Genomic DNA, 21810 nt, shown 5'->3' on the forward strand with positions numbered 1-21810 from the left:
TGTGATTGGAATACAAAGAACAAGAGTTGATTTCTTCCTATATATCATTTTACAGTATCAAATGCTCAGAGTCAGCCGAAAGTCCTCCAGTTTGTGCTTCTTAATTCCCCAGTAATAAAGCATTCAATTGAGATGAAGAAAAGATGGTGGACGTTTGTCCCTCCCATTCAGTCACTGTTAAGTCTGGATAGATGCTTTTTTTCCCGGTCATGAGATGCGCCCTTCAGTGTGGAGGGACTTGCTTTAAATGTAGGACTGATCAGTGAAATTTCAAAACGCCTCCTTAATTTTAATTTTGTGGTGAATTCTACCTTTCAAATTGACTGGTTACAACACGATTTATGTGTGAAACTAATTGAATCTGAAGTAATAAAAAAAAGTGGATCATTTGCATATATGCGCCTCCCTGCGCAGTGGGGTCTGGGCTGGCACAAAACACATCTACACAACTTTCTGCCAAGTCATCGCGACACATACGCACGCACCTCCGCCCCGGGACTGTGAGCTCCTCTCTAGGTCCGCTCATCATCGCCATAATCATCATCATCACTGTCTCTGCCCGGACACGATCGAAATGTCACGCGCGGTGAAGGATGAAACGAGAGCAGCGCGTGAGTGTCCGAAGTACGACAGGATCCACATTGCTGTCAAAAGTGTCACAGAGAGCAAAGACTTTAACGTTAGAGGAGACTGCACCGTCAGACAGGTAAGGGGACCAAACGCACCTCTTGGTTTTAACTCCTGTCTGTGTAAATGACTTCATGTGCACTAAATATATCCTTCAGTTAATTATTTGTATGCCATTGAACATTAAACCACAACTCTAAGTAATGCCACTACTGCCGTATTTTTGTGTGGTTAAATGCTGTTGTGTGTTTATTGTGTGTGTCTGTGCGTGCAGCTGAAATGGGGTCTAGCAGAGCACCGTGGAGCCCCGGCAGAAGAGCTGGTTCTGATCCACTCTGGCCGAGTCCTCAAAGATTCAGAACTGCTGAGTCACCTTAAAAGACAGGATGGGTTAGTGAGCCTGTGCATGATCCAAAGGTACACAAACATATGGTCTTTAGTTGGTGATCAGACATGCAGACATACACCAGAGTATGGTTTACATCCTAATTTACAGCACTGCTCAACAATAGTGCAAAACATGCAGCATATGCAGTGGCGTGCACAGACATTCTGGGGGGCAGGTGCTCAGTGAAAAATAAGGGCACTTTGTGTGGCAGGTGGAACTGCCGACTGCCTTATTATAGCAGTGTGAGATTTCTTTTTTTTTTTTAAACAAAAAAACATTACAGTTACATGTTGAATGTAATTGCATATTTATTTATGTCAATATGTTAATATTGACCTTTCAATTGGACTATAGCACTGATCAGTCAATCACTGTTGTCTTATTTCTCTGGAATATACGCACATGAGGTTTTTAGCAAGTTAGGCAGCTACAATCAGTGGTGTAGTGGTCCCTGGAGAAGTGGGTATACTCTCAATTTTTGCCCTTTTTTAACGCAGACCAGAAAAACGCCCTGTTTTAGAAACAGTGACATGTAAGACTCTATTTAGTTTACCCAAAAATCTGTCAGTAGTATTTGCTCATCGTCACATCATTTCTGCTGCTTGATCTCAGGGAGGAAGGATTATGAAATGACTAAACCAATACTGGCCCACAGACTAGTGAGAGACAACTATGCATTGTGAGTGAACTATTAGTCCATCTACACTGTGGATGGAGTAAGGAATAAGGAATTACACCTATTCTCTTTCTTGGCAAGTCAGTAGTTTCTTTTGTAAACTGTCTCTTTGAACAGCTGATTAGCAACAGATAGTGTCGGCCAGATGTGCCACTATTATAAAATTAACATGACTGGATCAGGAGCAGTTTGTAGGTATTAATGGTCACACAGGCAGCCTGCATGAATGTAAATTATAAATGAGGCAAACATGGTGTTTCAGTTATCTTTTGAATATTTATTTAAATAAAATACTTCAGATCTGAATATGACAATGCATCCTTGTTAATATTTTACCTTAGATACAAAAAAACAAAACACATATCATTCTCTTCCACACATCAAAATCAATCAGATAAACTCAAAAGTGCTTTCTTCTTGAATTGATGCTTTAATAGAAACTGTCATGACAGCTTTGTGACTTAAAGAAGACGCCTCGTCAATTAGGACAGCTAATTTAAGGATGATGCACTAATGCTACTGACATGTTGCTCTGCATCTCACTGGCAACATGTTGTATTATTTGTGTTGCACTGTTCTCTGTGTCCAATGTTTCAGAAGTTACCCAAACTAGCAATCTACCTAAACTTACCGGTTCATTGCATATCCTAAAGGCAAATCATTTAAAGTAAACTTGTAAAAGTAAATTCGTCGGTTAGCAATATTTACCTCGGCATGGCCCGCCCTTCCCTGCCTCCGATTGGCTCATCAGTTTACTGATTAGATTGACAGCGTGTACTAGCCAATTAGAGGCAGAGTAGCGTGGGTCATGGCTTCACCATCCTAGGGAAAAATGGGCAATTTGGCTTGCAGATACTACTGAATGGTGCGCATCAGGGGGGATTTAGAAGTGGGTATACACAATGCTGACTGAAAATTATTATTATCACACGCTTTTAATCGTCGAGCATTTATAGATTATCATGTCAACATGGGCCACATACAGTAGACTGTTAAAAAAAACAAAAAAACAACAAACTTTCAAAAGGGCACTTGCTTGGTCCAGAGGGCAACGGGCAGGTGCTATAGCACCACCTAGGGTCTATCTGTGCTATCCACATGCTGCATGTGGATATTAAGCAGGGCTGGGAGCTTTATTGGTTAGCCTCCTTTTTAACGAGGTCACATAGGACAGTTCAGTTAGTGTTGCATTAATCAGGAAAGCATATAAAGTAAGTATAAGATGCAAAATAAATAACTGCATCATATTGTGCAGTGATTGTTGATTAAGTGAATTAGGTGTGATTGTTTAACCAGGTTGGTGTGATTTCTATGAAGTCATGTGAAAGAAAGAATATAGTCAAATAATTATTCTATCATTTGGGTACAGGGATGGACTGCACATTGTCATCAATCAGTGCTCACTATCATCGGGCACATAAAGTTTGCAAATATGTCAAATGAGTAATATTGTCCTTTATTATATACTATAAAGCTTTTTTTCTCCAAATGAAGTTCATTTCAGCTGTAATGTCAATATTTGTGGTTGTATGTAGTTAATTATGTTATTAATTATATTAAGTTGTAGGCACTAAAAGTAAAGTGACAATGCTTTAAAAAAAATGATGCTATGTAAATGAAATCAATATGTAGTGTGAGCAAGCTTTACCTTTAGAGCAGCACCAGTTCTCTTCCGTAAACCTGCACACAGTTTTTCAAAGCATTTTGCAGGAAGGTTGGTGAAACACCTCAGAGAAATTTCCAGTTGTTCTATGGATTTAAGTGTCTCAGTTGCTTCTGCCTCTTCACTTTTATTTCACACTGAGATCAGGGTTTTGCGGTAGCCATGCCATCTGTAGTAGGACTCCTTACCCGTGTTGCTAAAAGTTGTTCTTTATGACTCGGGCTGTATGTTTGTGGTCACTGCAGGGTAAGTCTTCATCAGATGCCTCTATGATTGTGTTGCAGAATGGATAAGAAACCGAAGTTCGTAAAACTTTAGTACAGTACTGTATATCATATAATATGCAAATAAAGTAATAAAATGGATACAGTGGTATCAATATCCAACATTAGAATTGCCTTATGTGTCAAATTAGACTTGAGCACAAACACTTTACATATACACAGAGTTTTTAAAGCAGTAATGAAACTCTAACTCTTCTCAGACCTCAGCATTCTTCTGTGGTTCCCACCAATGACCCAACTTCAGAACTGCTCCAGTCAGACCTCACAGCCGTTCTTCACCCTGAACCTGACACCTTAACACCATCTCCCACCTCCCCCTTCTGCCTGGGTAAGAATTGGAGAACAAAGCAACACCCATCACTTCATGGTTTGCCTTTAGTAACCTCATAAATGATCACATTTGCATTTCATATTGTGCTCCAGTTATTTTCTGGTCATCATTTTTCCTTTCCTGTCTGTTCGGGCTTATACTGCTGTAGTGGCATGATCCAGACCTCACTCAGCTCTTTTGTGCTTTACACGCTCCTGTTGTTTTGATCTGATCATGTCTTAACAGTGGAAGGTCTGGACAGCCTTGGCCTAACAAACGACGGGCCTGGTTTCTTCCCTGCACTTCAGCGGCAGATGGAGAGGCAGCTACTGGCTGACCCGGAGATGATGCGCCATGTGCTGGGCAGCCCCTTTGTGCAGAGTACCCTCTCTAACTCCAGCCCTCAGCTCACCAGACAACTCATTCTGTCTAGTCCCCAAATCCAGCAGCTCCTACAGACAAATCCAGAGGTGGGGGATATGCTCAACAACACAGATGTTGTAACACAGGTGGGTGGAGGATGTGTGGTTGAGGTAAAGATGGTAGTGGAAGCTGTGATCGACATGGTCTTTGGAGTGTATGTGCCACAGGATTTATTTCACTACGATCACTCTGATAATCATGAAGCTCCAAAGTTTACATATTAAAGGAGTTGAATTAATTACAATAACTATGCCATTTTCCATTAAATTATTTTATAAAATAAAAATATATACACAGTATATATACAAAAAATGACACATGGTTTATGATTGAGATAGATATGTGATACTAAACACACAGGACAGTCTCTAAATGCTTTGCTCACAGAGACAGAGGACAATCTCCCAGCTTTTAAATCTGGGCAGAAACAATTTGAAAGTTAAAAATAAACTTGCATTGTGTTTTGTTTTTTTTGGTGACAAAATAGAAGGCCTGCAAGTTTGTTAGAAGCTGTTCATAACGCTCTCCGAGCAACTAACATGCATTTTAAAAACCCCAGACTTTGTTAGGGTGAAATTTACAATTGTCTGGTATTGCAAGACTAGTGTGATACAAAATAGCTAATGACCCAAAAAAAAACCAAAACATTTCTCATTTCATTGGGATGTAGTCGCTTCCTCTTTGACTCATTTCTCCCACCTATAGTACATCTTATAAACCTGCTTGCTCTTTGCCTCCTTTTCCAGGTTTTAGAGCTCATCAGGAACCCTGACATGATACATGAAGTGATGCATAATGAAGACAGAGCATTAGACAATCTACAACAAAAGCAGGACAACTCTGAAACCATCACTGGTGATTCCGATGGCCTTCAAGAAAATGACAGTCTCAAACTACCACAAGTACAAGTTTGAGTGTTTCTTCTGAATTGTCTGTCCATATATGGTCAAACTAATCTGGCGTCTTTAGCTTTTTTGAGTCATCTCTTTTCCGCTCTCTCTTTCAGATCCAGAGAGGAGTGCCGCCAGTGGTGCCTGCATCGTCTGAGAATCAACAACCACCTGAAAGAGACAGAGAGAAGACTCCATCACTCTCCAGCCACTCCACAGATCCTCTCATAGGACTGACTGCCAACCACACAACTGATCCAAACTCTCAGCACACTATTACTGCTGGCAAGAAAACACACACAAAGCACATCCACACAAATTAATTACTCACAACTACACTCATTTCATCTTAGTTTTACTTCCATTTATTATTTTAAGTGTTGAAACCCACTTACTAACCAAAAAATGAAATCAGATCTACTGCCTTATCTATATGAATTCCTCCCTGCTCTCATTTATGTTGTTTCTGTGGCCTTGTTTCTCTTGCATCAGGTATGCAGTCACTGCTAGAGGAGATCACAGCTAGTCCAGGACTGATGGAAAGCCTGCTTTCTGGGCCTTATGTCAGCTGTCTTCTGAATTGCCTCAGCCAGAACCCCGACCTGGCAGCACAGGTGTTACAAGCACATACAGATGAGCAAAGATACATAATACAGATAGAGCCCATAATCTATCTACACAATGTTCCCTCACAGTCTGACATCTTTCTAGGCTCACACAGCTGATACTGTAGCTTTTGTTTCAGATGTTGCTGAGCCACCCTTTGTTCTCAGGAAATCCTCAGCTGCAGCTGCAGATGAGACAGCAGCTCCCTCTATTCTTGGAACAGGTTATTTTACTCTCCTCACTAAACACTCACATTCAATACTCTCACTTACTGCAACTAGATAACAACAGTATTATGATTCGCTCAACACTGGGAAAAATGTCTAGCATATAATATATTTATCAATTGCTTTACTTGAACAACACAGTTTTCCATCTTTTTTCCATTTTTCCTGAGCAGATGTCCCTCTTAAAAAACAGATATAGTGTAGTCACAATAAAACTCCACACAGACTCCACTGCTCAAACTCCAGTGCATATGGCTAATGATCAGTGTTTTCATTATTAACAGTCTATGATAAATGTGTAGATGCAGAGTCCAGAGCTGCTGGCAGCCATGTTGAACCCCAAAGCCATGGGGGCTCTGCTTCAGATCCATCAGGGCCTCCAGACTCTGAGTGCAGAGGCCCCTGCCCTCATACCTGAGTGAGTAGAAACACAACTCAACATGAACATCACTCACTTAAAGGTTTAATTTCAGGATAGAAGAATGTGTTTGTTTTTTTTAATGAAATGTGCTTTACATATATTTTACACACTTAACATTTCTGTGCTGCAGGACTGAACTAGGAAATACCAGAGCCAATGTTAATGCTGCCCCCGAACACAGGTCTGATTCTGTGCTGAATAACCAATCAGGAAGTGGTCCTCAGGTTGCCACGGTGACAGAACAGCAGCAGCAGTTTGTACAACAGATGCTACAGGCGTTGGCTAATGCTAATCATGAGGTACCTACACTTTCTGTTTAGTTCAGTGATGGGAATTGCTCTTGAATTTGAAACACATCAGCTCTAGGCTTAAAGATTACAGGGACATTCTCTGCAATACTTCTTTTTCTTGTCAGAAAAGTATATGATACCTCATGTCCCTAATCATGACCTGAAATGATTTACTGTTTTTTGCACAAAGAACAGACATTTTTTAAAGTACAGAGGAACTACTGATCTAAAAGGTTGTCATATAACTGGGACAAGAGTCAGTTTTCCTTCCTTTCTATCCCACATGCATTTTTCCAGTGCAGTCAAATAAGAAAAAAATAGTAAACATGCTGTGGTCACATTTCTCTTATCAAGACTCAATCTAACTAAAAAGATCATACGATTTTCAGAAACTCCCTGGATCTCTGAAAAGGAGAGTGTGCAGTAGACTTAAAGCACATTTAAATTCCCAGAGGCACAAATGTCTTTACTTACTAATTCTTTTTTATCATGTTATTGTAATAACGCAACAACTTTAAATAACTTTCCTGTCATGTCCTATCAGGTCAATCGAGAGGAAGCTGATTTTTAGGAGGAGCTGGATCAGCTGAGCTCTGTTGGCTTCAGAGACAGGCAGGCTGACCTTCAGGCCCTCATCAGCAGCCGGAGGAGACCTCACCACTGCTGTACAACATCTGCTCAGTCATTGACACACAGATGTTTCCTTGTCCACATATGTGCACACATAAATGAATGCACCCACACTGACATTTACATGTAAGTACCTACAATCTAACGCTGTCACACATGCTGCACTTTTTAAGATGTAATTCATTCATTAACTTCCCACACTAACCTCTGTGTCTGCAGTTGTAAATTATATTAACATCTCACATTTTGTCATCCTTGTACACTTAACACTTGCTTTTTATAAAGCAAGAACTGAGAAAACTTACACATATGGGAGGATTTACCTTCCCAGAGTGCGAGCTCTCGATTAATATTCAGGTAGAAGAATAAACTCACTTTCACTCACCTGTACAACTCTGAACAGGTACTTGAATCCACCTAACATACTGTAGTGCAATTGCATACATATTCATTATCAAGTCATGTATTATTAATCTCTCTGCAGCCACACGATTGAGCTCAGGCCCCTTTTCATGCCACCACCTGGTCATAGTCTAATGAACGCTTTTAACACCCAGAGACAGTCAAATGTCCTGGAAGCACACAGATGAGTCACGCACTCAGAGAACAGATTGAACTACGAACACAATCTGCTGTTCCCACTTTCTCTTGCTGCCACCGCAGACTGTAAAGTCACACAGGTAGTTATGAACTTTGTCTGTAAAGGTAGACCCAACTGCAAAAGATGTATTTAAAGTGGAGAGGATGACTTTGTGCAAAGCTAAAAAGTGTTTGAATGTCAATGATTATCTCGAGGCTATATAGATGCAGAAACTATGATACGCAGAGCTAATCTTCTCATCCAGGACAAAAATTCTAAAAGGTGAAAAAATTAATTGAATGCTTTTGGAGCTTACAACACAACCTACAATGATGATAATTATGATTTACTATGAATAAGTGAATCAGCTAGGAAGCCTGTGTGCCTCACATCTTTTACTACACTGACTTGTAATACCAAGAATGTGTTGTTCTTCTTTTAAGCTTTCCTTCAATTTAGCTCCAGTAAATATACAGTAAGATGCTGCAGTGTTTGTGTGCCATAAATATATGGTACATTTTGCATTTATTTGGATTTCACTAACAAACTGAGCAACAGACTCACTCATCTAGCTGACTCCTGGCTGTGACACAAACAGACTGAATGCCGTTCTCACATTCAACATGGAGAATTGCTGTTACTTTTGGATCAGCTCAATGCTGCTTGCCAGTAGAAATGAATATATGTTAATGTGAGATTCTCCATACCAAACTCTACTGCTTTTGTCATGTAAAGCATGTTATGTTTCTTCCATGCCTTGGTGTTCATGATTTAATTAACAGAAGGATGCATTGATGAATAAAAGTTTGATTCTGGTTGGTCAAAACACATGACATGAATGTGGAAGTCAGATTTGTTGTAGAGATCAAGAGTATCACCTTGAACATCACCTGTCAGTCTCAATAAAAACAAAATCAAACACAAACTGGGCCGCTATCTTCTCTGATGAAACAAAATTTTCTATTAATCACTCAACCAAAAGAAAAAAAAATCCTCTTCTGATCATAATTAAAAAGCAATGAGTGATTAGCTATTTTAATGTGTGTAAATTAAGTCGTTTTATATCCTTTTTGTTCTCATTCCCACCTGCTGTCTCCACATACTCTTGTACTACTCTACTTTAAACACTAGAGGGCAGTTACACTTTACTTCTTCAGTATTATCAGCTGTCCTGATATGTAGAGGTGGGATTTATGCAGGCACAAAATATGCAACTACAAATCCCAGCTGCGGCATCTAAAGCAGTGTTTGGTATAAATTAGAACTTTATTTCATTTATCATTCACCCTGTATGTAGATGAGCAGTCTGAAATCTGAAGAAGGTTGAAGATTGATTTGACACATCAGCCGTGTGTGTGTGTGTGTGTGTGTGTTGTAGGGAGAGAGAGAGAGAGGGCTGTCCTCTGTTTTTCATTCCTGCTTTTGTGTCCTCGCTCCCAGAGACCTTGTGGATTAACTGACACACAAGACACATACTCCGTCATCAGATATGTGTGTATGTGATCCACTTGACAACCTGCGTCTGTGTATGTGTGTGTTGCTGCCAGACTGGGGGGGGTTTTAATCTTCAGTGGTGTGTGTGTGTGTGTGTGTGTGTGTGTGTGTGTCGCAGTGTGTCCCCCTGTTCGTCTGGATGTGTGAGATATGAGAGTAGCTGAGGGGGGTTTTTGGATTAGAAGCTCCTAAAATATTCGCAATGAGGTTTGAATATGAGTCACACCACAAAAACAGATCCACTGTGCTGAGTGGAGGTGTGTGTGAGTGTGTGTTTGGCAGAGAGTTCGCAGGCGTTATGATCATGGTCATCTCATCTGTGTGTGTGTGATCTGCCATAGGCTACTTTTGGGGACACATTTCAGATTTAGGACCTGTTAACTGGGGACAGTTTGGGAACAAAATCTGTGTCCCCAATTAGGTAAAGGCTGATTTTTGGGTCAATGATAAAGGTTAGGGTTAGATTTAGGCAAATAGTGGTGATAGTTAGGGTTAGGATAAATCTCCAGAAAATGAATGTTAGTCTATCTAATGCCTCCAAAAGTGATGGTGGTCTGATATGTGTTTGTCTCTTATTAAAATGCTGACAGACAGACCTATCTGGGTGGAGCCTATTGTCAGAAAAGCATTTTTTTCCTCACAGCAGTGTGCAGCAGTAAGGAGTTTCCTCTTAATCCCTTTAATTGTTTTACTTCACCACATTTAGTGAGAAGATTGTACTCTAAGATTGGTTGGTGCTTTTGGCAGTTGACATTAGTGCATGAAAGGTAGTTTGACACACTGAATCATATCATTAAAAAAAAGTTGCTTGCAAGATAAATTAATCTTCAGGAACTTCAGGAAACTTGGTTCAACTTTTAAGAATCAATCTGATAGCAGGTGAGAAACCTCTGTTGTTTAAGGGAAAACAGAAAGATAAGATGTGTTTGATGAAGCAGTATTCATAAGGAAAGTAGTGAAGTGTCACAGCAAGCAGCCTTCTGTTGTCCACCAGCTGTTTGTTTCCTCCAAACAAAACTGATCCTGAATTATTTAAACTTTTCAGGGAATTAAGAAAAAAACACATTATTTCTTGAAGTATATTTCAATTCTCTATCACGTCAGCTCATTATATAAATATTCAAATATGCTGTCAAAGTGAATAAAATATTTAACACAGGAATCTAAAAGTTGAGGCATGAAATATTCAACCAAAACCATTATATGTTCATTTTTATTTAAATAACCTGTGCAGCTCTGAATCAGCCAAACTGTAACTACATATCCAAAAAGCCACATTTACTCTGTAAATGTTGCATGCCTGTAGTAGGCATGCAACACAAACACATGTAAACATAACTTAATAAGTAAAGTTTTAATACTGTAGTTTTTTGTGTGTTCAGGTTAAATATTAATGTATGCAGGAATTGTTCCAAGGATCGCTCACTATCTTTTTCAACCACACCACACAGTCTTCATCAGAGTAAGTTCAATAGTGATCATGTGATTGACATTATTTGTCAAAGGTGTGTTCACAAGATCAAAAATAAACTTGTATACTCCTCTCACTAATACCAGATTAACATGTTTCTCATGTCAAAGGTGACTTTTCTGGGCATATATTTTGGAAATTAGAAAAACTTTTTTTTTCTTGAAATATGCAATAAAAGGACTTCCTGTGTCATGAAACTGCTAGCACATAAATTAATAGGTTCATGTCATTTACATGCCATCAAAGTACAATAAATCCAAATCCATCAATCCAAAATTTCACTCAGAAACATCTGTTTATTTTAATTTGATGTACTGTATTTGTGCCCAGGCAACAGTAAATCAACTCAGTACAGACACAGCAAAACCAAATCTACATGTTTGTTACATGTAAACATAAACTGATCTGCTTAAAATTATGTCTTAAAGTTTAACATTAAAACATTGTTCCTCGTTGCTCTTTAATAATTAAGATCTACTTGAGGCATTTTGTACATCATTGGCTGCTGTCTGTGCAGACAGGTTATAGACAGGTGTACGATTTTCCACAGAAAATTCACCACACTGCACTCTGTGCAACAAAAGGCAACTGCAGGTCAAACAGCAGCCCTCTACAGGCTCATAATTCTGGTTTGCAACCCAAAATTACAGAATATACAAACCATGTGTTTTAACTGTTACTGCATAGTATAATTAATGTGTGCGTTCACTGTGAAAAACAGGAATCCTCACAGTGTAAAATATTCTTGTTTGATCACTCTTGTCACCATTCCCTTGTTGTATGCTACTGGAGGTAGATATCTGTAATTGGTCACAATTCAAACCCTGTGGGATAGATATTACAAGTTATGATGGCACTGAAGTAGTTTTAGCCAACTAGCTGCAGTGTTCAGAATCACAAATGCACCACAGGATCTTACAGACTCAGAAAAGAAGAAAAATTCTGAATTCCCACAACAAGCTTGTGTGGTTTTGGTCAAAATGTGCTTTACCCTGATCTTTGGATTATACACCTGAAAACCCTTTAAGATTACCAAACTCTTATAAACAGCTATTCTCATTGGTAGGTCATTGGCCCTGTATCTGTCTGTTGCCGAGGCTGATGTAGTGGTTTTCAACCTCTGTGGCCATATCAGCGAGGGTCCTCGCGATGTTCAGTGGCAACACATTCTCCTCATCCAGCGGGGGCTCTAAAACCTCAAACTGGGAACGTAGCATGTCTGCTTTCATGTAATGTCCTTTGCGGGCCACCATCCTCTGATGAATGAGATCGTAGTCACCATATAGGAAGAGAAAAAAGATATCAGGAGGGGTGGAAAGTGGGATTTCTTGGTCTAGACTGGAAGAGGAGGTGAGGGCTCTGGAACCATAGAGCAGGATCTGTCTGTAGAAGCGCTTCAGGGCGGAGCACACCACAAAAGCATCAGAGCCCGAGCACCTTTCTCTGTGATAGCAGGACACACACACACATTCACACAAAAAGTAAGCCATACGCAGAAAATGTTTTTAAAAAAATAGAGGAGAAACAAAGTGAACTGTGGGTGCAAACAGCTACAGAGATGAAGGATGTGAAGAGAAAAGTAGGATGAGTGGATTTTTTTTTTTTTAAAAGAAGAGAGGGAAGTGTAACTAACAGTGGAAGAATTAAGTAAAAGAACTCTTTGATGTCGCTGTAGTCATTTTAAGAAAGGGATGGCACACTTTTCACTTACTCCCTCACCTCTTCTCTATACTTACCCACTCACTTAATCGGTCTTTACTCTCAAACTCCCTCTCCACTCTCTCTGGTTTTCATCTAAATTTTCAAAACCATCTCCTTTTTTTTAATCTTTTGCGACAATTTCACGCTTAAATATCCTTATTTCACTCCATTGCTCTTCAGCTCTCTCTCTCTCTCGTTTCCATTTCTATCCTTACAAATGTGTGGTGTTTACCACTACATCCTATATGAGTGTGTGAGTGCATGATCACATATATACTGTGCATATATGTACGTGTGGTATGTTTATTTGTACCTCTCGATGACTTCATGCAGTGTGAGAAGCCAAGGCATTCTGTCCTAAAGAGACAAACAACAACATAACGACCAGTTATAATTTTGTTGTAAACAGTGTGCATTCAGGGTGGCAACTTTGCACCTTTTATTTGTTTCAGTAAGTGGATTTATTCCATCCTTAACAGCAGCTCTTAAATTTGTTAGGAAATGTTTTCATCTCTGCGAGTGATATTATAGCTTGCCTGTAGTTTCTCATAATCTAAGTTTAAGTTCAAATTATAAAACAAATCATCAGAGGTTTTTTTTGCATTGGCTGCCCAGGAGGCAAAACAATGCATTGCCTCGTTAGGGAGTCACTAGCTGAAAAGATTAAGAAGCAGAAAATTAAGGAGAAATTAGCCAAAAACTAATGTAACAACTCTGCTCCAATAAAAAAAAAGATTAAATCCAAACATGATGGTCTCTCTCTATCTACCATTTACAGTTGCGGTTATGTGTTTAAAAACATTTTTAAATGTGTGAAATGTATTATCACTGATTACATTGGATCTGACTATTCGGAGTTAGACATCACACTGCCAATATTTTCTGTTTAATTGTCTTAACTCAAAGAGTCTTACAAAGAACCGATCAGGAAATCAAAGCAGACGTCGCAGCACAAACACATATTTGATTACACTGCAATCAGAAACACAATCAATTCTAATTTAGTTAGAAAGCTGAACTGGAGTCATATCCTTATCATACTGCGTACTCAACATGATGAACTGAACTCGAATGATAGGAATCACATTATCTTATATTCAGGCTTCTGAGCACCTCCTGTTTGGTTATGCCAACCTCAACCTGCCAACTCTGATACTGGCATGAAAGTCACATTTTTACCAAAGCCTGGCACTAATACTGACTTTGCATTTTGCCTTCGCTGAATCCTAAAACTGCCAACTGTTGAGTGTTTTTTACAACATGCCAAAGCATTGGACAGAGCAGGTCTCAGGGTAATTCTCCCGGGCGTCCAAAGCAAATTTCTGTGTGGGTGCTTATTGCCAGCCATGAAACACCTCTAACAGTAAACTGCTGCCAAATGCTGGTCTGCCTGTAAGCCTGTATACTCAGCTTTGGCAGATAGCCAGTCAATTATTTGGAGGTCTCCCTTCATTTTGAAAGTCAGCATGGACAGGGAAAACATAAATATTGACCAAACAAAAATAAATGACTTCACAGGATTTTAGGCTGCTCCTCTCACTGTCTTCTTGTCTGTCTGCTTTTGAGACTTACCTATGGAGTTTTCTGTTGCTGCAAGTCTGCAAGTCTGCAAGAATGATTTACTAAAACCTGAACTGACCTGGTCTGTTAGTGCTTCACCACGAGCCATCTTCTCAATGTTGGCCTGCGGGTGGAAGTTGTCTCCTTCATGCAGGGGCCACCCCAACTGATGAGAGGATACACACACATGTACAGGTGAGTATGAAGTCATACTGTGAGCAGAGATGTAAATAGGGATGTATGTGTGTGTGGAGGATGGGTTAAATTACCTTTTCTGATAGGAAAGCCCCTAAGGTGCTTCTGTATAAGAAAAAGAGCAAAACAGAAAAGACTTACTGTAATAAAGTGCAATCATTCAAAGTCACTCATTTAAACATCTATTTTTAATGGACATCCAATGTAAGTGATGGGGTACAAAATCGAGTCCTCCTGCAGAGCAAAAGTGTATTTAAAAGTTTATCTGGAGCTACTTTGACGCTTCAGACGTGCAAATATGTCAAATCAAGTGGATATTTCTCAAAGGTGCTTAATTAACAATTGCTGTTATTATAGTGCCATTGCAGCGCAACAGGGAAACACTGTCTGAGGAAACAAAGAGAGATCATTTTACAATAAAAAGCTTGCTTTTAAATATATTTTCAACAATGACTTTGGATTTTGTCTCCAATCACTTACATTGTAAGCACAATTGTAAAGGATATTTTAATGCCCAGTATTAACAAGAGGAATGATTAAATTTTTTAAAAATGTGATCCTGTCCTTTGATAAGCTTTCAGGCTTGTGTAGCAGTGCTACTCCTCTTTATTTTGTGTGATGATGAATTTAATTTATTTGGGTTTCGGACATTTAGTCGGTCAAAATGAGCCATTTGAATACATCACCTTTGGCTTCGGAAAATTGTGTGAAAACTGTGCGTCACTATTTTGTGACATTTATAGATGAAGTGAAGCATCAGTTAATCTAAAGGAGAAATAACAGGCAGATTTACAATGAAAATACTTCTTATTTGCAGCTCTGCTGTTGTGGATTTTGGGAACATCCCTCACAGGATTTTGCTTCAGATTACAGTTTTCTTGCTGTTTTCCTCAGTATCAGGACCTGATTATCAAATAAAAAGCCACTGATATGAGAAAAATCGAATTTATTTTGCTTCCTTTTGCTCGTGCGGGTTTTACTCTGCTCATTGTGCTTATGAGAGACGCCTCCTTGTAAGGTTGTCCTGATACACAAAAATAAAGAGTGCACATACTTTCCACAACCTGAGACTCCCATGATGATGTAGATCATCCTGCTCAAACAAACAGGTGGATCTGCAGACGTCTAGAGGTCAGCTCCTGTTCTGATATGGAAGAAGAAGAAAAATCACTTTATAACTGGCATGAAGTTGTCTGCTATACTGACGAGGTATGATCAGAAAACTATACACATGGTAACACTTCAACCATAGAAATATGTAGAGATAATATCTGTGTTAATGTAGTTTAATCCTCACCCAAACTAAATATTTTATATACAAGGACTACTACTACTGTCAGAAACATCCATCATAGCAAACTTATTTTTTGTCAAAACATTATTAGTTATGTAATTAATGTCATCTAAAAAAAACCTCACTGTCTGGAAGACACTGAGCTCATTCTTGTAAGAATTAGGCCACATCAGGCTTGACATAAACATTGCTTTCCTGACTTTATAAAACAAAATGTAACCAATAAATATATATATATATATATATATATATATATATATATATATATATATATATATATATATATATATATATATATATAGATGTAGTAAATTGTTATTTCTTAAAATAATGATATCCAATACCAGATTGTCTCTACTTTAATATTCCTGTTGTCTCCCTGTCAAAATTGACATGGTTTGGTTTGACCTTTTATAATTGATCACCAAATTCTGTGTTAGACCGTTTTAGCCAACTTAATCCCAATTTATTACCACAGGTTTTACACATGTTTTTGGAAATTATGGTCAATAGGCCTCATTTAAATGAAAGTATACCTCATTTTTGAGTAAAGTCTGTTGTCGTCCTGGGTCAAAAATGACCTGAGGACAACTGGAGGGCTACAAAGGAGGCCCATTGCAAACATGAACTCAATTAATAGGTCCATCTATTAGGCAGAATCAGGAGCTTCTGACTGGTGTCCCACAGGACCCCAATACATTGGTATTCATAAAAAGCACAAATTAAAACAGAACAGAGAAAAATGATATGAAGTCATTAGGAGCAAACTAAATTGAAAAAGTCATGAACAAATTTAATTAAGCACCTGTGACCCTCTGCGGGTCCACCAGTCCTCCTGTTAAAATGAATGAACTGGTGGTATGTCAGGTGTCCGGAGCTACTGGTATTTAGCTCCTCGTATGCATACAGTAGTTACGCAAAAAAAGTATTATGACTCTAAATACATCGCCTACCAAGCATACGACATACAGTTGTACCATTAAATATTAGTTCGGTAATTACACACATCTTATTTTAGCTAAACCTGCTCTCCCCTCGCATCTTCTCACAGGAAAATATAATGTGAAGCATTGAGCAGAATCCAGTGAGTGTGTCAGGTGTTTCTGCTGAATCAGAGGCTCATGAAACCTCTAAAGAGGCAATACAATCCCATGAAAGCCGGATCCTCCTGCTTCAAGGACTCGGATCGGCTTGGACCATGGCCGCCGGTTGTTTTGCTGGAACACGTGATGACGCACGAAGCACGTCCGCTACGTCCGCAATTAGAGTGACGTAGTTCCGTACCGCGCTCAGATCATGTTGCAGCTAAAACACCTTTGGTTTTATTATTGATGGAGATCAGATGTTTCCACTGTTCACGGCTTCGTCCCAACTCTTTGTTTTATAATCAGATTTTTTTTATGTCATCTGAACTGTTGCAGAATTTTGATTTGAGTGAGATTTTGATGTTTGATATCCCACTATTGGACAGAAATTCACATGTGATGCACAAATTAAATGCAAGTGATTATGACGGTGTAACCTATAGGCCTATGCTAAGTTTTTGCAATAATTGTTTTATCAATAGCCCATAAAACAATGGGTTTTGAGCGCTCACAGATTGTTTAGTTACCTATAAAACATATTAAAGAGAACGCAGCAAAAAAAAACAACAACAATAAAAAACAATTAAAAAAAAAACGTAACTATATCAATTTTTTTCTGCAATTACGATCACATGCACTTCTGACACCACACGTGGGATCATAATTGCAATGTGCAGGTCGTGCTTAAATAAGGTAGACCGAGCAAGAGAGAGAGAGAGAGAGAGAGACCCTCCTGTAGACACATCAGTGGGCAGGCAGGAGACGGATGCAGGCTCTCCTCCCTCCCGATCTGTTACACCCATCCATTCTTTTATCCATCCATCCATCTCTCCATCCACCCCGTTCATTCCCAAGGGCGTCACAGGGGGTGACAAGACCTGACTGAAAGGCACATGTATGTGCGTATGTGCGTGCGTGAGCCCTGCGTTTATGTAGCCTACGTCTGCTCTGCTGCCTGTGGATCCGCTGACATGAGGAGCTGAAACAGGACCGACAGAAGGATGAAAATGCTCCGGTTTCGCAGCCCCAGCATCCGCTCCTTGGACCAGGAGGTCCTCTGCACGATCCGGTTACTGGACGACTCCGAGATCTCCTGCAGCATCCAGGTACACAAAACACACAGCCTCTCCACCTTTGTGCTTTGTGGATATTACAATTATCACGTGGAGGCGACAGAGAAATGACACTATATTCTTGTTTTAATGCTTTTATGGCCCCATATTGATTGTTATTCAGATTCAGATTCGGTTATTCTTCGACCATTTTGAACGCATTTCTGCTGTAGTTTCCACGCTGCTGTGATTTACTGGAGAGGTTGCATGCTTTGCTCAATATGCAGCCTATATGAGATAGCTGTGTAGTGAATAAAATGTAAAAAACAAAAAAAACAAAGGTGATCCTGATGCAGAATATTAACTGGGGCTATATATGTGTGCTTGTGTGTGTCCATGCTGGGTCCAAGCAAGATGTCACTCACATGGATAGAAGTTAGGATGAAGTTTCATTCATTGCACGGGCAATGATGGAGCTCAATGGGTGTGGTGATAGTAATGATGAGGAGGACAGAGAGGAGTGCTGTTTGGCTTATTGATTGCATCAGTCAAGTGAAGCTGTGTGTGTGTGTGTGTGTGTGTGTGTGTGTGTGTGTGTGTGTGTGTGTGTGTGTGTGTGTGTGTGTGTGTTTGTTTGTTGTGTGTGCTTTTGCTCATGTACAAAGATGATAAGACATCAAGTGTCACTGCCACAACCAAGACAGTCCATTCTGTGTAGCAGCCATGATAAACGCCTATATTGTGACGCTACAACCAAGGCTGTTTTGATTTATTGCTGAAGAGGTGACATTTGGAAATACAAGTTTTATCTGATATGGATATACTTTGGACTACTTTGTTCAAATCCATTAATTAACAGCTACAAACCTAACAAAGTTTTCAGAGACAAAATGAGGAACAGACAACATCCACTAATAATTTACTTCTAAACAACTGAGGTAGTCAAATTCCTATACTTTGATTCCTATACTTTGATTGATTAAAGAGCAATACATCCCCACAAAACTTGTTTTCATAAGAAGTCAGACTGAATAAAACAATATTTATCATGTGTGCTGGTGGAAGTTTTTATATCATAATCGGTTTGTCTGCCACGTGAAATAAGCAGTATGAGATCTTTCTGAGATGCTTGCAGATACAATAATGGCTGTACTAAGATACACCAGGAAAATAGAAAATAACTTAAAATAGCATTATCTGTTCCTACTGTCAAACTCCTAGATCTGTGTTTCTGGATTGACATTGATGCCTTGGATTTAAGATTCCTGGTCAACTTAGAAAAGCCACCAAGTAGCTGATGCTCAAACCACCACCTCAAAGCTGAAGTGCAGCCAAAAAATTGACATAAAAGAAATAAAACCTGATCACTGGATCCATTAGAGACAGATGAAATATTTAAACCTCTTTGGCTGCCTAAACAAAGGAAAATATAAGTTTTCCCCTCTGCTTGCACAAACAAATTAGATCATGTGGGCTTGTGGTGTAGATCCTGCGGGCTCCAAGGCCCTGAGCTGCAGCTGCTGCCAGAGAGGTAAAAAATAAAACCTGTGACTCTGCCAAATTATGACTCATAATTATAGCGCACACATATGTTTAGTAAAGGGAAAGTGCAAAAAAAAAAAAAGCCAATATATGGAAAGATATGAATGGACACTTTGCTATTCGGTTCTTATATTTTCAGCATTGCACCAAATTCTTCAGAGCAGCACCAGCTTGTTGACAACACATTAAACTTAACAGAGTTGGGAACACCATGAGTGAGCGCAGCTCCGGGTAGCACCTCATCTCCTCCTGAGCTGCCTTCAGAAGAAGTTGGCAGCTGCCTCGGCCGCGTTGTCTGACCCTGAAGGACCCTAAAACACTCGCAGCATGTCAAACGAACGGTCTCGCTGGTCTTCTGCATGTACCCAATCAATGATTTACAAAACACCATTAAGTGTACAGAGAAAGGAGGAGGGAGGAAGGCAGAGAGGAGTGGTGTCTGTTTCTTTGCATTTTTGCGCTCACATGCATGTATATACCTGCGTGCTTGTGTCTTTGAGAGCACAAAAGTGTGTTCAGCAGTGTATACACATCTGGGAACATTTAAGTGCGCCTTTTCACCAGGAGTTGCGTGAATGCAAGAGTCCAACATTGTGAGGGTGCGTGTGTGCACTTTTAGCTGCATGTCTGTGTATTTGTGCTCGATAAGGAAATGGACATTTAATATTTCTAGCTGACTGCATTTTCCAGAGCTTTCTTTAATGGCTTTGTGTTCCGGTGCTGTGCTGCTCCTTCCTACATATTTCATGACATCCTGTGCTCCTCATGCTACGCTTCTGCTGCTTAACAACAGCACTTCTCCTCTTTCAAGTGTACAGAGACTTCCATCTCTTACTTTATCTGCTTACTTTTCTCTCAATCTCTCTTATTTCTGTTCTGCTTGTGCTGAGTATGTAGGTCATGCAGCAGTAGATTGAACACCATTAAAATGTTGTGTGACAAAATTGCTCCCAAATTGTGCTTATGAGTACCTCACAACTGGATAGCTTGTGTAATGTGAGCCTGCGATGCCCTTATTTCCTTTAACTCTCCGCTTAGGCACCACATCTTGACTTTGCATAAAACATGGGTGCATTACCCAGCACCCCTTGGGGCACAATGCATGGTACCGCATGATCTACCGTAATTAAATGAGGCCTTTAAATGTCTTGAAAAGCTACAATAAGTGTGAATATTTCTATGGCAATAGACAATGCATCTTTTGGCATACAATAGATTAACTTATGGCTGTGATGATCACTGTGTAACATGTCTCATTACTGTAAGTGCAATAATAACAGCAAGGCAATTCAAAGTGCAAAAAGGCATTAAAAATAGATATAATAGAAACACAAGGTGATATAAAATACACTAAAAACAGAATATAAAATGAGATCTAATAAAATACAGAAGATACAGGAGAAGAATGAATACTCACAAATTTGATTGAATAAAAGGCAGTGACAAACTGAAAAGTTAAGTTTAGCCTTGATTTAAAAAGAACTTCTATGATTTCTGTAAGTTTGATCCAGAAGAGTTCATTTTCACAGTGAATTTTTGACATGATTGGGTGACCAGAAGGCAGCATGGGCAAATTGATGTTCTTATTTAGTTTGAAGTGTCACTGGACACAGTAAGATTTAAAGAAAAAAAGAAAAAAAAAAAAAGTTTATTATCAATTCTGTTCTGGTGAAGAAATGTTAAGGGGCAGGGGGAAAATGAGAGTGTATAAGAAGAAAAGCTGACTATGTTTCTTCTATTATTGTACTGGATATTTATATTTATTTAGGTGCATAGCATTGTTTGAAAAAAGATTTTCCGGTTCTGTGTGACAAGGAGCAGCGACAGCCTACAGCAGAGTGTAATTATTTTTAAGTCATTTACTGTGACACTAAGAATAGCTTGACAGCAGAGTATAATGCAGGTAGAGAGGGGGTGTGTGTGTATGTGTGTGTGTGTGTGTGTGTGCGTGTGTATGCACCCAGGTGTGTGTGAGTTTTGTATGTGTGTCTACAGCCCGGGGGGTGATCGTGTCCAGCCTGCTGCTCTCATGTTCAGTGATGATGTTAAGTCAGACCTGCTGTAGGAGATACACGTCTAGATCAATACACAGTAACCTCCTCTGCTTTCTGCTCCCCTCCCCTTCATCATCCACTCTTTTTTCTTCTCATCTTTCCATCGTTCATCTTCTCTTTGCCATCCCCTCCCTCTTTTCGTTCTCTCTTTCACCCCGCTTATTCTCCGCTCCACTTTCAGCTTTGTATTTCCTCCTCTGACCACCTTTTCTCACTTTCTATTTTTACATCTCTAATCTTATGTCTTCTTTCGTCCTCCTCTCTCTCTCTCTCTCTCTCTCTCTCTCTCTCTCTCTCTCTCTCTCTCTCTCTCTCTCTCTCTCTCACTCTCTCTCTCTCACTCTCTC

At 39.5% G+C, this 21810-nt stretch overlaps 3 protein-coding genes across 4 annotated transcripts in view; 2 read left to right on the forward strand and 1 right to left on the reverse strand.

The window, feature by feature from the left end:
• Positions 1 to 574: 574 nt before the first annotated feature.
• On the forward strand, positions 575 to 7494 carry LOC133979349 (ubiquilin-1-like). Its single transcript, XM_062417862.1, is given in 12 exon segments — positions 575 to 706; positions 902 to 1044; positions 3839 to 3966; positions 4195 to 4457; positions 5118 to 5273; positions 5378 to 5546; positions 5748 to 5875; positions 6007 to 6090; positions 6397 to 6512; positions 6646 to 6814; positions 7350 to 7451; positions 7453 to 7494. Coding segments are annotated over 12 exon segments (1632 nt in total).
• Positions 7495 to 11116: 3622 nt separating this feature from the next.
• LOC133979065 (probable gluconokinase) lies at positions 11117 to 16929 on the reverse strand. Of its 2 annotated transcripts, none has more exons than XM_062417496.1 (6): positions 16749 to 16929; positions 15491 to 15580; positions 14511 to 14541; positions 14321 to 14407; positions 12995 to 13038; positions 11117 to 12423 (listed from the first exon to the last, which is right to left on the reverse strand). In XM_062417496.1, exons 2-6 carry the CDS (start codon positions 15526 to 15528, stop codon positions 12048 to 12050), a joined length of 576 nt encoding a protein of 191 aa, XP_062273480.1. In that variant the 5' UTR covers positions 15529 to 15580; positions 16749 to 16929; the 3' UTR covers positions 11117 to 12047. The 2 variants fall into 2 exon arrangements, with proteins under 2 accessions (XP_062273480.1, XP_062273481.1); XM_062417497.1 differs by having other exon boundaries at positions 16737 to 16929.
• Positions 16930 to 17816: 887 nt separating this feature from the next.
• frmd3 (FERM domain containing 3) overlaps positions 17817 to 21810 on the forward strand; it is a 51203-nt gene continuing 47209 nt past the window's right edge. The window contains exon 1 of the mRNA XM_062417155.1: positions 17817 to 17921. Coding sequence (XP_062273139.1) covers positions 17817 to 17921 — 105 coding nt within the window. The remainder of the gene's footprint in view (positions 17922 to 21810) is intronic.

Source organism: Scomber scombrus, chromosome 4, assembly GCF_963691925.1.
Source record: "Scomber scombrus chromosome 4, fScoSco1.1, whole genome shotgun sequence".
NCBI lineage: Eukaryota > Metazoa > Chordata > Actinopteri > Scombriformes > Scombridae > Scomber > Scomber scombrus.

Excerpts from the sequence above, each read along its gene's own strand:
- LOC133979065 (XM_062417496.1), bottom strand. The coding sequence starts at position 15,528 with ATGATCTACATCATCATGGGAGTCTCAGGTTGTGGAAA. Across the intron at positions 14,542-15,490 it reads GGAGTCTCAGGTTGTGGAAA|AAGCACCTTAGGGGCTTTCC; the intron begins GTATGTGCACTC and ends TTTCTTATACAG. Across the intron at positions 13,039-14,320 it reads GTGAAGCACTAACAGACCAG|GACAGAATGCCTTGGCTTCT; the intron begins GTCAGTTCAGGT and ends TTGTCTCTTTAG.